Source organism: Elgaria multicarinata, chromosome 10 (assembly GCF_023053635.1).
Source record: "Elgaria multicarinata webbii isolate HBS135686 ecotype San Diego chromosome 10, rElgMul1.1.pri, whole genome shotgun sequence".
Lineage (NCBI taxonomy): Eukaryota > Metazoa > Chordata > Lepidosauria > Squamata > Anguidae > Elgaria > Elgaria multicarinata.
The window spans coordinates 36,509,109-36,525,608 of record NC_086180.1 but is presented as its reverse complement, the minus strand read 5'-3'; the positions used below and the strand labels follow the sequence as shown (position 1 = coordinate 36,525,608).

The 16,500-nt window shown below is 38.1% G+C and overlaps 1 protein-coding gene across 1 annotated transcript; it reads right to left on the bottom strand.

Annotated features, from left to right (window-relative positions):
* Positions 1-218: 218 nt before the first annotated feature.
* On the bottom strand, positions 219-16,500 carry ADAD1 (adenosine deaminase domain containing 1). Its single transcript, XM_063135266.1, has 11 exons — positions 16,299-16,500; positions 14,311-14,499; positions 13,147-13,314; positions 12,684-12,770; positions 10,480-10,605; positions 10,228-10,351; positions 9,020-9,190; positions 5,108-5,334; positions 4,220-4,457; positions 3,727-3,859; positions 219-578 (listed from the first exon to the last, which is right to left on the bottom strand). Exons 1-11 carry the CDS (start codon positions 16,498-16,500, stop codon positions 465-467), a joined length of 1,779 nt encoding a protein of 592 aa, XP_062991336.1. The 3' UTR covers positions 219-464.

Sequence of the window (16,500 nt, the reverse complement as noted above, 5' to 3'; positions counted from 1 at the left end):
TACAGCTCACAAAGTTTAGGATGATTAAGAAGGAGAACTGTTAAATCCAGAACAGGACCTGACCTTTCAGAAAGCACTGCAGCTTGCATTGCCGCTACATAGTAAGATACTATCAAAGCAAAATTATCAGTCAGGTGTCTTTTTCACTGTTGAAGTTCACTTCTTAGGAAACATCATAGCCAAATTATCTGAAACTATTTAAACATGCATTACTGCAAATACAAAACACAAAAACTATTTTTTAGTAACAGGTATCCTTACAGTGGCAAATGTCTCAGGAATAAAAATCACCTACAGATTTTTACAAGTCAGCTTATGCATTTATTTGGCTTATGTTTCAGCACAATTCTTTCAGGCATCAGTTGACAATACTGAACAGCACTGATCTACAGCTACTAACCAATGAAAAAAGTCTACTTGGAGAAAGAACCTACTTCAACAGGTCACAGAGGTGATATAAACCTTTACATACTGAAATGTTCAATACGCGGAGACTTCACAATCCACAACCCATAACCATGCTGCTCCAAATAGGTTTTCAGCAAGTGTTTTGCTCCTTGGTAGGACTCGGCCATCATCTAAATTAAAAAGTTAGTTAATAATTTAATGTCGAGGGATTAGGTAAAGAAATCCTGTGACGGAACATTTCAAGTAATATGCTGTATTTTAAAAAAGATTAGTGTGGAGGTGAAGCTGGGGTGTGTAGACTTTATTTAGAAAGTCTACACACATTATTGGGACTTGCAAATCCATTTGAGGTGGCCTATTTACTGTCTAATAAATGCCTGACTTAAGTATTTTATACTCCCCTTCAGTTATATTTCAGACTGGTTTACAAAAAGAAACAATTAAATTATAAAAACAAGAATAAGGTACAATACACAAAACCATGTAAGTATAAAAAAAGACAACTGGATTAAAATTGCATCTTAAATGTTTAGAAAAATTAGATCTTTGCCTGGCACTAAAAGGACAATAAATCAGGTGCCAGGCAAACCTCTCTGTCAAGTGTTGCACAACTTGGGTGCCACCTCTCACTTCACATAGTGGGGGGCACCTGTAGGTCAAAGTAAGCACTTGAACTGGGCTCAGAAACAGACTGTTAGCCAGGGCAATTGGCAAAACCAGCACAGTTGTAATATGATGAAGATACCCAGTTCTAGTTAGTACTCTAGTAGGTGGATTCTTCACTAACTAAAGATTGATTGGAAAGTGGAAATTCCAGTTGTTATCCTGGAGATTACGAGAGCATGGATAGCTAAAGCCAGATTCAGTGTCACCATTGTTCCCCATCCTTCCAAAATATTTCACTATCTCCCCTGTCTTGTGTGTATTTAGATGAAGGCACTTAAAAGGTAATGAATAGCATAATGTCAATTTTGGGGATCAATTAATGTCATAGTGGATTCACTCTGACATTTTGTAAAGAGCTGACCAGGCTAACATGTATGAACTGTGACCATATTACATATAAGATACACACATTCAACTTCATGGCAAATCTTATGACCTATAAGCACTGTTATCTAGAACAAGAATAATCAAGTTGTCAGGGACTATATTCAGGGATTCCCAACATTTTTTCGTGGTGAGCACATTCAGATTTGAGAGCTGTGGACAGTCTCACAAAATGGCTGCCAGCGTGGGCTTTCTCATTCACAAAAGTTGCTATTGCATGTATGGCTAATCACAAAACAGTAATTTCTCAAAAGGTAAACTGGGGCAACTAAAAGAAAAACAACAAAGCAGAGGTAGGGGCTGAGCTCTTTCGAATCAAAATAAATACGGTGCTAGAGGGAAGCACTTTGCTTTGCAGCATGCCAAGTTCCAAAGTGTTATTTTATCGTTTATTGTTGTTCCCTGCCTTGATGAAAGTGGAGAGGCGGGTAAGAAATAAATTTATTATTATTTTATTTAATAAAATAAACAGGAAGGAAAGGGAACCTAGCGGACTCCAAGAGAGGTGTCCCCAGCCATACTCTTAACTAAAATAAGAGAACGCAATACTCAAATTTGTCTACACAGGAGCAAGTGTAGCTCCTCCTTGTCTAAGTGTGTGCTTTCAACTGCTTGGTCAAAAACTGAACGTGAAACAGGCAATTCAAAAAATTTCTGCCATTATTACAGTAAGTCATTGCCTGAGTCCCATAAGAAGACAGGTAACAGACAATCCAACTGCAATTCAACAGTTAAGTCAAGGCCCAGTTGCTCCAGATAACTCTTCCTCTCTACCTTTGTGTATTAAAAACAACTGCAGCCCTGTCATGAATGGGAGATATGCTACTCCAGAGCTATGTGATGTATTGAGGGGGCAGATGCAGATGCTGGCACAATGTTATTGTAATCAATGTATCATTTTCTTTAATGTGAACCTAATCAGGCACTATGATCAACACCTGAGGCCTTCCTCTAAATGGCTCCTCTGAAGGAGCCTTGGAAGCTGGCAACAAGAGAGAGGACCTTCTCAGGGGTGGCTCTGAATTATGGAATGCTTTCCCCACTGAGATCTACCTGGTGCCAACTTGACATGTCTTTGACACCAGGTTAAGACTGTCTATTTGATGGCATAGGATGGGGGCATTTATTTAAGTTGCTTTTATCAGGTCCAGTAACTAATTGTAGCTGTTTCAGCTGTTCAAATTGTTTAACATTTTGTTTGAATATATGACCCATCCTTTAGTTATAAGATCTTAAAGCTATTTAAAATAATGGAATTATGTAGGTTTCTATATTTCAAAGCAGAATGTAGGTATCCACCTCTTTCCCCTTTTTATGGTAAACCAATACCACATGAACTGTTCTTAAACACATCCCCTTACTTAGATTAAATTCCCCATAACATTCATCTCTATACCTAAAGCCAACATAGTGAGAGAGTTCTCCCATGTACTCAGGTTTTGTTTTTAAGTGAACATGATAACTATCTCCCCTCCCCATCCATCCCACCCCTTGTTTAAGGATATTGTGGCAGAAGTTCTAGATACACTAACAATTGTGGGATTACCATTTATTTTTGACTAAATAATTACAGTCTACCTACAGACCACATACTATTATAAAATCAATCTGAAGTTATGAGACAACAAAACTGTGTAGGCTACAGATTCACCTTCCATATCTATGAACAGCATGCAATTACATGCATTAAAGTCATGTAGAGATACTGGCTATTTTCCCTCACTAGCATTAAAACAATGTCAATCCAATTCTAAAGTCACTATGAATATAATACTAAACAGAAATTGTGGGCTGCCGATAGGTATCCAACTGGCCACTGTGGGAACAGAATGTTCAACTCAATTAGGGTCACCATATGAAAAGGAGGACAGGGCTCCTGTATCTTTAACAGTTGTATTGAAAAGGGAATTTCTGCAGGTGTCATTTGTATATATGGAGAACCTGGTGAAATTCCCTCTTCATCACAACAGTTAAAGCTGCAGGTGCCCTGCCCTCTTTTAAATCTGGTCACTCTAGTATAGCTCCTGCAACTTTAACTGTTGTGATGAAGAGCAAATTTCACCAGGTTCTCCATATATACAAATGACACCTGCTGAAATTCCCTTTTCTATGCAACTGTTAAAGATACAGGAGCCCTGTCCTCCTTTTCATATGGTCACCCTAAATTCAACAGACCTTTGGCCTGATTCAGAAGCAGCTCTTTATGTTACTAGAATGCATGATAACCCCACCCCCTCTTAAAGCAAGTTTCCCTTCAGCAAGTCTTACCTTTGCTTCATGGTATGTTCCTGCTTTAAGTAAATCATCTCTCTTTGATTCTTTAACCAATAAGTTAAAACGACTTAACATTGCAGCCTTGCAAAGTCGACTTGCCATTGAAACACCACTTTTAAAGGGTGAACTAGGCATGAATAGAAACAATGACAATGAGGAACACACTCTAGGAACAATTACTACACATTATTTACCTAAACTTTTAAAAAGTACTTATAGACACTTTCTTTAAAGTTTTAACATTGTTTGGAAACTTGGGAGAGAAGTCATTTTGAAAATTGACAGACTTGCATAACTAAGATTGCATCTATTCATAGGGCATATGTTGGGTATGCACTAGGTAGTACAGGTCAACTTCAGTTCTCTGCTTGTGTATTTAGTCATATACAATACATAACTAAGATAAGGACTCCTACTTATTCATCTTGAATTATGTTAAAACTCAGGTGCTTCTAACATTTTAATGTTCTTTGTTACGAACTTTTACCTTTCTGTGGTCTTCCCATTTAGCCCATCTACTACTTCCAACGATAAGTCTCCCTGGGACCAATTCACACTAAGCGATCTGCATTCCAAGTCTATTTGTACGGGGTAAGCAGTGGTTACCAAGCTAATGTGTGGTCTGTTCACCAGGTAGAACATGGGCAGTTTTGAAGTGAGTGCATCATCTACACGTTGTTTGATGGCTATTTCTAATCCTCGGGTGTCCTGGCAGTTCCCATCCCCTAAAAAACATTAAGAGCCGCATCACAAATATTAAAAAGAGGATCAAGAAATGCTTCTAAGACTTCATACCTTTGTTCTACTGAGATGAACAATTACAATTTTCACTCTAAGCTCCATCCCCATAATACATTCTAGTTATCTGAACTTAAAATGGTTATCAGTACTTAAAATGAGACACACATACTTATGTAGCACAAAATAAACGTAATGATGTACAAAGTGAGATACCACAAAAAGAGCCAACTTTTATTACATTCCAATCTTGAATTGCTTCTATTCATGGGGACATGTGTTGGATTCACACCAGATACCATCAGTCAACTGCAGCTCTCTGTTTATACACATAGATCTGCCATCATGTTCACCAGGTTGAAACTTACCAGGTTGAAATTTAAGATTAAGTTATGTTTCAAAATGATGATTTTATACATTTTAGTATTGTATTTTGTAAGTTCCTTAAATTCCTTGTTTAGAAAACCAAGTAGAAGTTCATCCAAATGAAGTTACATTTCATGTCAGTGCAGCCTTCAAAGCATAACGAGTTATGCTGTTGGGGACAACTAAGCAACCTAACATACCCATCCTAAAATAAGTGGCCTCATGATGCATCTTAAGAGTATTGAACAGCTGGATCAGAAGTCACACTTACCAAGAATGATGCCGCTAACATAAACTGGTTGAATGAAGTGACTCAGCAAGGCTCCCTGAACACCCAAGACTTCCCATCTTGTCAGTTTATCACTGGTAGACATGCTGGTTACTCTAGCAATTTCAGCAGGACAATAAATTGTGAGATATGTCTTGCCTTCAACAGCAACATGAAGACGCAGTTCTTCATCAGCTTCAAATGCAGATACAGAATTTGGATTGAGGCGTCTACAATAGAATATAGTGTCATTAAGATTTAGTGATTGTCCAAAACAGCTGTATAGTCATAGTGAAACATATTTATAGTCACAGTGAAATTAAAGTCAGATTCTGTAAGAGAATGTCTTGCTATTTGATCCAGTCAAACATTTACTTTTATAGTGGCAAGTTCCAACCCAATGATGCTTGAAAGAGGTTAACTCCTGATTGAAAAGGCTGGGTCAACTAGATTAAATGTCCCTGACCAGAGAAAAGTTACCTCCCAGTTCTTGAAAATAAGCAAGGAAAAACTGCCTGTCTTGAAAACAAGGGAAGCCTCAGGAAGTCCATGAGCTATGATACTGAGGCATAGAAATACAAGCCACATCCCACCTACTGTTCCTGGTCAATGTCCAGTGGGTCTCTCCACTCTTCTAACCACCAGAAGAAATGAACTTGTCAGAAAACATTCCCTAATACAGCTACTAATAGTGAAGAGCAAAGTAAAGTGAAGACCTCTGTTTGTAAAAAAAAAACACTATAAAGTCTGAATCCCTGTCCTCTTGATGACATCCATGGGGCTTTTGAAAGTGTACAAGCATATACTACTTTTCTTTTAAGTGTGATGCTTGGAGCAAAAACTGTGAAGAATTAGTGCAAGACTATGGAACTGGGTTATTTCAGCTGTGTAAAAGGTCCATCTGGGCCCACGCAATGTGTCTGAAAGGTGCATTGTTTCTTCCTACTGAAAATTTAGCTCCCCCACACCCCTGGTCCTCTACACAGATTTGATGGCAAAGATGTACCTTCCAGGTAGTTTCCTTAATACTTAAATGATTCAAGGGATAAGAAGGTGTTAAGATCTGAAGACAAGCTTCTTGACAGAACCTATCCACTGTAGAATGAAGGGATAAAAAACCTTCCATAGAAGTTGATGCAAATATAATGCAAAATAGATGCAACATCTGAAGGCTTTCCAAATAGTTCCAAAAATCCTGTTGACAGCCAGCAAAAGAAAAGACCAGTTGAAGTCACTTTCAAAATGCAGCATTTAGATTATAATTAGTGCCGTTCTTAGTGGTGCATAATCACTGTTTTTGAATCTATTTTCCTAGAAATGAAGAAGCTAATTGGTGAAGTGCTGTTGATTACGCTGCCCTGAACAAATGGATCTGGAGTTCCTGGAAAATTGGTGTTGCAAGAGGGCTGTTTTTTATTATCTAAATGAATATACCCTCAATGGAATCAAAGAGCCTCTTACAGAAGTAATATATTTTGGAATTTAGCTCCAATACTTGAGCTACAGATTCTGCAAGCCACAACATCTCAACCCATCATTCCAGCCAAGAACTATAACAAGTAGGAATGGGGCAAACATTTAAAGTTTGAGTAGGAATAGCAAGACAACACGATTTTTTGAGAGCGATGAACAAAGATGGACTTTGGGCATAAAAGTGGGCTTTCTTTGGATGAAGCACTATGTTTGCTGACCTTGTGTATTTCTTAAGTCCTTAAGAGTAGTTATGCTAAACTGATTGTTCCTGAGCAGAGCAGAAGTGATAGCCACAAATGAAACCATTTTAAGAGAAAGCTCCTCCAGTATAATTTTCAATGTAATGGCCAAAGCTTTTATTTATTTATTTATTTATTTGTTTATTTATTTTATTTATGTGTTACATTTATATACCGCCCCATAGCCGAAGCTCTCTGGGCGGTTTACAAAAGTTAAAAACAGTAAACATTAAAAGTATGTTGTTAAATGGTGTTAAATGCCTGGGAGAAGAGGGAAGTCTTGACCTGGCGCCTAAAAGAGAACAGTGTTGGCACCAGGTGAGCCTCATCGGAGAGATCATTCCACAGTCGGGGGGCCACCACTGAAAAGGCCCTCTCCCTTGTTGCCATCCTCCCAGCTTCCCTTGGAGTAGGCACTCGGAGGAGGACCTTAGATGTTGAGCGCCGTGTACGGGTAGGTTCATGTCAGGAGAGGCGTTCCATCAGGTATTGCAGTCCCAAGCCATGTAGGGCTTTATAGGTTAAAACCAGCACCTTGAATTGGGCTGAGAGAAGTTTCACACAGGAGATCTGTGGAATAGTTCTCCACCCAAGACCAAGTCTTTCTCTTTGAAGGGGTGGTATTAAGCCTTCATACGAACTATCTGTGTTGATAAAGCTATATTCCTGCACATGTTTCAGGCTCACTGCATGTCCTCCTTGACCTGAATGAGAACTTTATCAGAACACTTACCACAAAAGGATATACTACAACACCCTAGACCCCAAAGAAATAAACCGAAGCAATGAGGAATTCTGAGAACTTATGGGACCAATGTCAACTCAAAACAGACTAATATTGATAGTGATTCTGATTGGATGAAAACAGCACGAACTTCCTGTGACATAGCCTGATTGACCCCTACTGTGGTTATGCTATGATGGACTGAAGCCAGTTCCTGAACTTGTTAAGCCTTATTTAGGTCTAAGACAGCCCTCAGCATTTTTTTCCAGAACTTTACAAAGAAAAAGTTGGAGTGCTACTGGGAAAGGGGGAAATCAGGCTGTTCTGATAAGACACTGTATGGATTTCAGCAATCTGATTCATGGCTACATTTCCAGATCTTGGAGATTCTATCAAATCATTCACGGAGTTACTGAGAACCATGGGCATACCCATTCCCATGTCTTACTTCTATACATCAAATGGGGGTTCTGTTTAACTGGGTAAAAAAGTGGTGAAACTATACTGCAATGTGAGGGAAGAATGATGCCAGATGGAGTACAGATTCCTTGCTCTTCCTTTGGGAGTATCTGTGGGCTGAAGAAGTGAACAGTATTTCTCCTCCAAGTACATTTGGAATAACTCTACAAGGAGGTGAAGTATCTAGGTTTTCTGGTATTACATAACAGCTTACAGCCCCAAAGACTACTGGTGTATAGGTTTGCATTGTTTCCTTAGCCACAAAGAAGATTTTCTTCTTATCCCTAATCTTCACCAATACAGCTTCAAGGGGAGCCCCAAACTGTTTTGCATCCTAGGAGAGAACAGGTTCACAACTGCACTAATTTTAGTTGGTGTTACATAAAAACAAGAGCAAAGTATTTGGGGACAAATGACCAAACACTTACACATGTATGCACTGCATAGTCTTGATAGTCAAATTAAGCTAGGATAAACTGGTGCCTTTGACATTTTCTGAAGTTAATACTTAGTGAAAAAGACTTGTCCCTTCAGAAATTAATGAATCTGTTAATGTACATTAAGCCAAAATTGAAAACTCGAGATACAGACAAAAGTTAGAGGAAGCAGTGAAACCAGTATTTTGAGACTGTGTGTGTAATTGGGTTTATTTATTTATTTCATTTCTATACCGCCCAATAGCCGAAGCTCTTTAACTTACAATTAAGTTAAAGTTCTAGTAGTTGCATTTAATTTGTATTGTATTTCTAGATGTTACTCTACCTTTTCTTTTCCAACAGTTGGCTTTCCAGTCATCATATAAGCCACCATGAGTGGAATATACAAAACAACTCCCAAACAACTTATTCTTTAAATACCTAAATGTATTTATTTACTTACAATATTTTTATTACTACAATAAACTAATAAATATTTTATTTTACTGCAAGAACATTAACCTGTATATACCACAAAACATGCTTAGAAGGTTAATCTTATGCACTTGTATCAAGTTTCAATGTTGGATTACTTAATACTTACAGCTTGGACTTTATCTGAGCAGATCCTTTTGGAAGCTGATTCATGTAGAGGAATATATTTACATTTGGTTTTAGCGCAAGCAGGTTTGATGTTAGTTCAGTGCAAAATATAGATTTATCCATCATTGTGGGGTTTTTACTGTAGTAGAGTAAAAGCTGTCTATAAAAATACCTTTAAAGAAGCATTAAGATTTGAGAAATTAGACATGAACACTTTAAACTTTCATTCAAACAAAAACATGCAACTCCTAGAATTGAATTACATATACCCAAAGATCTTAATAGGTCTACACAATTTTAACCTAAGAAAGCAAAGTTTGTTGTATCTTAGCAAATTGTCATTAAACAGAAATACAGTGAAAAACCACTACACAATTTAAAACACTAATAATGGACCATCAAAAGTTGAATAATTTTCTGTACAGCCTTTAATCTCTGTAACATACATCTTATTGACAAGGAGTTTAGATGTTCTGAAAGATACGTATCAGTCAGCATCAGACAACAGAAAACAAAACTTCTGTTCAACGATCTTAATGGTTGAATATATTTGATTCTAAGATTATAGATAGAGCATTCTAGCAGTACATGAAGAACATCTTCAATTGATATTCTACCCTTCTTAGGAACCCCATTATGCCAACCCACCCAAACTGCCAATGGGAGCCCATTTAATGAAGACTATCCTTGTTTTAATATCTGGTAAATCTGCCAGGTATTTTGGAAAAGATAAATGCAAAGCAATAGGGGTTATTAGATTGGCAAGTCTTGATCTCAACCACCTGACTTTGCATCTCAGTATCCTTTAGGGCAGTAATACTTTACTTCTAGAATGTCCTTGAGTGTTTTTTTTTAAAAAAGACATAGAGAAACCCAAATTAATGGCACGAGCTGCATTTTATGCTTCCATGACTTTGGGCCCATGTCTTCCAATGTCATCAGAAGAAATTCTGATACCTGCTTAAAGATGATTTTTAACCCAAAAAGCAGGGCTAATCTAAGAACTTCAGCTTTGACAGGTATTACACCCAGTTCTGCACAGACCAATTCTAATTTTGAAGAAATGGGAACTGCCAGTAATCTACGCAAATATATATATATATATATATTGAGCTCTTTCTATTGTATCAAAATTGGCCACAGCCCAGAGTGCTGCTCCATATAGCAATTTTAGCAGAACCCTGTCCTTGTACAATTCTAGATTCTTACCTAAGAAGAGAGCGCCTTGCTGTTACAACAGCATGACTGTCATGCAATATTCTCCCATCCAGATGGTCACACTGACTATAGTTGAATTCGCCTGTTCCAATGGCTACTACCTCATGCTGTCTAGCTGGGAGAGAAAATAAAGAAGTGTAATTTTCCATTTCAGAATTTACCAAGATTTAACTTTCATTTCTATTCAGTACACTATTTTTATAGAATCCACTCACAGCCATTATTTTGATAGAACATGCCTACCTCTTTCAATTACAAAAGCAGCCAGTGTACTGCTACAGCTCTGGTACTCTGGATGTTTAGCTGTCAAACTGTTGAATGTTTCCTTGACAACTTGGGAAATTTTTCCATATGCAAGATGCTGCCCTTCTAGTAAAATATTAAAAATAAATCAAAGGGAGAAAAAATCAAAACCACATATTTAGAAGTACTGAAGAGATCATACAAGTAAGACACTGCAAATGAACATTTTTTCTGCTTTGTATTTAAGAACTTGGAATATGGAGTTCTTCTCTTAGAATATGCAGGGAGGACTACTCCAGCTACTTATCAACCTCAAGTATATGCAAAGAGTACATAAGCCTGCATTTAGAAATCATAAACTCTTGTATACCATTTAACAGCTTATGCAATTAGTCGTCTTCATCTCCTTAGTTATACATCACCAATGTTTAATAATTAGTTTAAATGCAAACAAAAATGTTCTGGTATTACGTACAGAACATAACAATGATAAAAGGTGTACAGTTAGGGGGAAGAGACAAACTGAACATGTACCACACTCCCATGAGTGAAATCAACTGCTAACTTATGTAAGACAACTATATGAATCAAGCCATCTCTTGTAAAGGTGCGAACACTGTTGCGTAAATGGGGCCTTTACGGCCGTCATTTACACAATGGGAGGAAATGAGTAATCTCTGGAGAGGGCAGATGGCTGCCAAGCACTCGTCTGGCCTCGCAAGTGCTCAGAGCACAAGTCCGCAAACACACTGCAGGCGCCAGACTGGCCCGACACGGGGGATCTGTTGGGACTTCTGGACTCAGTCTGGCCCGCGACATTCCTACTTAATGCTAGTGGAGGGTGAAGACGTGGGGAACACACATTTGTTATGTTCCATTTGTCTTGTTGCAATGGCAGCTTTACATTATGTGCAGGGATCACCCTACCCCTGACCTATGCCTCTGTATTCTAAAGAGATCCCATCTCAAGTTATTTTGTGTCCAAAACAGTGTATCCACTGCCATCCTTCTTCCAATCTTCAGTAATCGTCCTCCAATCCTCCTCTTCTATACACACATGTTCAGAACATTCTCAGATATTAATAATGGAGGCCGAGGAGGCAGGTAGTGCATACATGAGAAGCAAAAATATCAGCATGACTGGTTTTGCTGTGCCTGTGCAGGACCTAGCACTTGTTTTGGAAATGGTGCTTTTAAAAAATCCTGCAGTCTACCCTAGCAGCAGTGATACTCCTGCTCCTAGTTTTGCTACAGTCACTTATCAAGGCGAAGGCAAGAGGGAGAAAGCACTGAACAGTAGTGGACTGTGCCCCAGCCTCCACAGGCATTGCCACTGCACCTGCAAGGAGCTCCCAAGCCAAGAGGTGCACCTGATAATCAATCCAGAAAATTAGTAAGAACACCCTTCATGTCCTTAAAAATAATTTTCCTCTAATTATTTCTTTTTAAAGTGTGTCATAATGCAAATAGCTCTGCCCGGAAGTGTCTTTCTTAACTGTTAGCTGGCTGGGATGCACTGAAAAGCCAACCTCTACCTCCAGACACCTAAACATTCTCAGGAAATAAAAATTATGACTAGAAGCCAGGGGTTTGATTTTCAGATGGCTGAAAGATATTTTTTAAGGGGTGGATGGGGAATGAATCCAGTGCTTCTGCTATGTGCCTGGTAAAGGGGTGGGTGGCTGCTGGCTGGAGCATTCCAATGTTTGTGTGTGTATGAATGAATACCTGCCTGGATGAGAGAGTGAATCTGTTTTTCTTAGTACCCCCACCCCACCCCACATTATTTTCCTTATCTTACTTTTCTATATCCTTTTTTATTGCTGTATGGGATCTCTGTGCCCACTTTTTGGATTGCACTTTCCCACACCTGACACTTGCGCTAATGGTGTTCTAGGGGAACTGTGCACTTGCCAGAGGCCCCAGATGTGCACAGCGCTGAGTAACCACTTGGGCTGGCTCGGCTGGAACAAGATTGGGCGGGCGCCCCACAAGTTCTACAATCTTTAGTCCTACCCACTATTATCCCTTGGCTTAACTTACCATTAGCTGCTCTTCCTTCCACTCAACTAGCACCAGCCACCACTTTCTCACTGATCCTACTATTGTGTCTTAGAGAGCACATATCATACTTTTAAAGATAAAGTCAAAAGGACCTGAAAATGCACATCCAGATGTGTGTGTGGAAGATAGCACATTCTTACCATAAGAAATCTTTGAAATGTACATAGATTCAGTTGTAATTTGAGGTTCAGCTACTACTGTGGTTTCTGAAAGGATCCTGGGAGCACCTGTAAACATAATACCAAATTGTGAAACTTACAAATTAACAAAAATGTGTTACAAAAAATGAACAAAAAATATTTGCTTCTTGCTGAGACAAACTGATCTCTTCATCTAGCACACATTTTTCACAAGGGGTACCTGGAATACTCACAAAGCACCCAACCCAGTAACAGCTTGCTATATACCCTAAGATTCAGAAATTTAGGAGAGCCATTAGGAAAAGTGGTAAGAAAATCCTATCTGTCCTCTCCAGTGTTCAGAGTGGTATAAAATAAATGAGTAGTATTTAATGGGCTGGTTCACAAACATTACTTTCCCACCAAAGAATCTGATGGCATAGAGACAAACGTTAACACGTGAATGATTGTACAAAACTTTTACCAGGGATTTCAAGAGCTTTTGGTTCTGCCTCCTCCAACTGCAACAGTTCATCAAGAGCCAGTTTTGCTGCATTTGATTTTGATTCCTTCTTGTTTTGTCCCAATCCAGTTTTATACTGAATACCATCAACCACAGCACAAAAAGCAAAGTAAACTCCTAAAAGATTACCTTCAAAATGCCAAGAGTAAAAGATTAATATTATGTTTAACTTTACATAAATACATAAGAGATTATTACTATTCCTGTAAGTCATGCATACTGTTTAGAGTTTTTACCATATTCCCAACACCATTGTATCTGTAGTTCAAGATTCCATAGATGCTCAGTTATTACAGCTCTATGATATCCTTTCTCCCTATCCAAAACAGTGTTATCATGCCATGATGGTTTCTGAACTCCAAGAATGGTAAAAGTATAAGCACCTTATTTAATTTCCAATACAGACTATGCTCCTAGTCATTATTTTTAAAACTCTCAATGTTATAACTGAGGGCCCAATCCTATGCACTTTTGGGCAGAAAAAACCCAGCCTACAACTCCCAGCATGACATGCCCAGCATAGCTGGCTGGGGCATTATGGGAGTTTTAGGCCTTTCCTGTCTAAAATATGTATTGGGTTGTGCTTTTAATCTGGATTTCTAGGGGAGGGAAAGGCGATATAGGTTGCAGCTGAGCAAAAGCTAGATATCTCTCCAACATTTTGATTTAAATGTACTACTATATGAATATATGTGCTGAATACGGGAAAGGCACCAAAATATTGGAACCATTGTCCTTCATTGCACATGCTTATGTGATTGAAATTTTAATCAAGGAATTTAAATTTTAATCAAATAAGCATGTGCAATGAGGTACAAAAGAAGTACTAGCTGGGTGGCATTAGGGCAGACATTAAACATTTGCTGCCTTTGCATGGAATAGGTGGTCAGGATTTTGGACATTTTACTTTAGGAATCCTCACTTGTTAAAAAGCAACAAGCCAGGATGAAACAAAAGGCTAAACCAACAATTTTTGGTTCCTCTTGCTAGTGGCTAAGCAGAAACAAATATATGGAGTTGGCTTACCATTCCGTGTGAACCCAACCAGAACATGCAATGCCACAGTACTAAAACACAGTGCAGATTCCTTACAGAACGTTTTATTTTAAGACTAGAAGCATTTACCTGTTGCTACAGTTTCCTTTAGTTCAAGCTGTACACGCTGCATCTGTGCAAACTGATGTAAAGCTGACACTGGGTTTATCTCCCCTCGTTTATATTTTGTGATAAATTCCTTCGGAATTTTCTTTGGAGGAAGTGAAGTAATTGGAACTATAGGTGCTGCTTTGGAATATTGGATGTCAGGAACTTGACCTAAAATGTGTTAGTTGAAAATAATTTGAATGCTAGGAGAATTTTTTTTTAGCATGAAATCATAGCATTTGTTTGACTAAGTGAAGCACAGCAGCTCCAATCAATCCACCTTATTTTTTTGTTATTTATGTTCCCCCCTCAACGAAACACTTCAGAAATGTCAACTTAAAATGACACATTTCCTGCCTTATCCTATTAAATTTCTTCAATTAGATATTTTCAACAAACCTACATTTGTAGAGTTGTTGCTTTTTAAAGTTTTTAAAATACTGCTATAACTTTAGAAAGAGAAATATCTTAAGGGAGACAGCTGATAAGAAAGTGAGAGATTTTATAACTATCTGCATATAAAGTCTATGTTGGAGATGATGAAATTCTTGGATAGTTCAAAATATACTTCTGAAAAATTCTGCTTCACATCATTAATTTCTGCAATAATCATTTGAATCAATGAGTATTTGCTACAGCAGTTATTGATTTGCTTTTGGTAGGAACTGTCATAGCTTATATTTGAACCTGAGACAAAGCTATTTAACTTACTTCTAGAATATAACACAACCAGCAACTTTTAAGAAAGAAGATGTGAAAGATGGTAAATGCCCTCTTTTCCCCTCAAGAGCAACTAAGAAAATTCATGTACCAGACTACCTGAGTCAGGGGGAGCACTCTATATTTATTACATGAAGTCAAGAAATATTAAATATTGTACAGGACTTCATATTGATGGATGCAGAGTGAAACACTCAAGCAGCCTGTCCTGCTGACTTTCATAGATATGCTGGCTGCTGCTTGAATGCAGCACTTTAAAATTAAATTGAGATGCAATCAACAACCTATGGCTTTACGTTAAACGTCAGATTTTTGTATCTTTAAAAAAGCGAAACCTTAAAGTATAAAAAATCATTAAAGAACTGTGGACTTAATCTCATAGGAATACATGCTCCTTAGGTCTGCTACAGTTATTCAAAGCAGGGTGTTTAATATGGTGGCACTCACCATGTGGAATGATCTCCCACAAGATTAGACATGTGACAATCCTTATTTTTAGACACATGTAAGACATCTATTTATGCAAGCCTTCCTGCTGTACAGACCGATCCTATCCAGCTGTGTCTGCACATGTGACTTTAGTCAGAGACACAGAAACTGAAAGCCTAGAACTTTCAAGAAGCAAGAGCTGATAATTAGGCTAGACAGATTCATTTTCACTAGATGAAAAGTAATATTAATGCCCATGTTTCATTGGTAACTTAATTTTATTGAACTATTACTGTAGATTTAGCATGTTTATGATGAGATATAACTATTAGAATTAAAAATCAATTAGAATTAAAAACCCAATTTGAAGGTTTGAAAATCGTTTTTAATTTTTTAAAAAGCTTTGATTCCCCACCCACCCACTGTTACTGGAAGCCAGTGTAAAAATAAATACAACAAAATTTTAAAAGTATGGCTCAAGTAGCTGTACGCTGTTCTGAGATCTTAATGATATAGGGTAGGATACAAAGGTTTTAATAAATAAAATAAATAGATATCCGAAATAGCAATGTAGAAAACCGCCCTATGGTGTGTCAAGTAAAACCAGTGGGGAAAAAGTTATAAATGTTAAGTCAGATGTAATCACACCACAAAGGCAGTAAGGGTGGGTTGGAAGCAGTATTACGAATTATGCATCAAAAGCCACCTCAAAAGTGCTTCCACATCACAAAGCTTTCCAGTATTGCCAATGGCAATATTATGGGGAAAGTTTTTTTCTTGAAAGGCAACAGAAACAGATACACGATTTATAACACCAATACCTGTTATCTGCGTCACCTTCGATGCTAAGCTAGAAACATCAGGCGCTTCCGCAGGTAAAAACATTGGCTTGGCATTCTCCGCCTGAGGAAACGAATGAGCTGCCTGCGGAACAGACGGTTGAGGCGGCTGGGCGGGCAAGTTCTTTTTTAACATTTGGGCAAAACTGGGTACTCTAGAAGCCTGAGACCAGTCGTTCGCCAT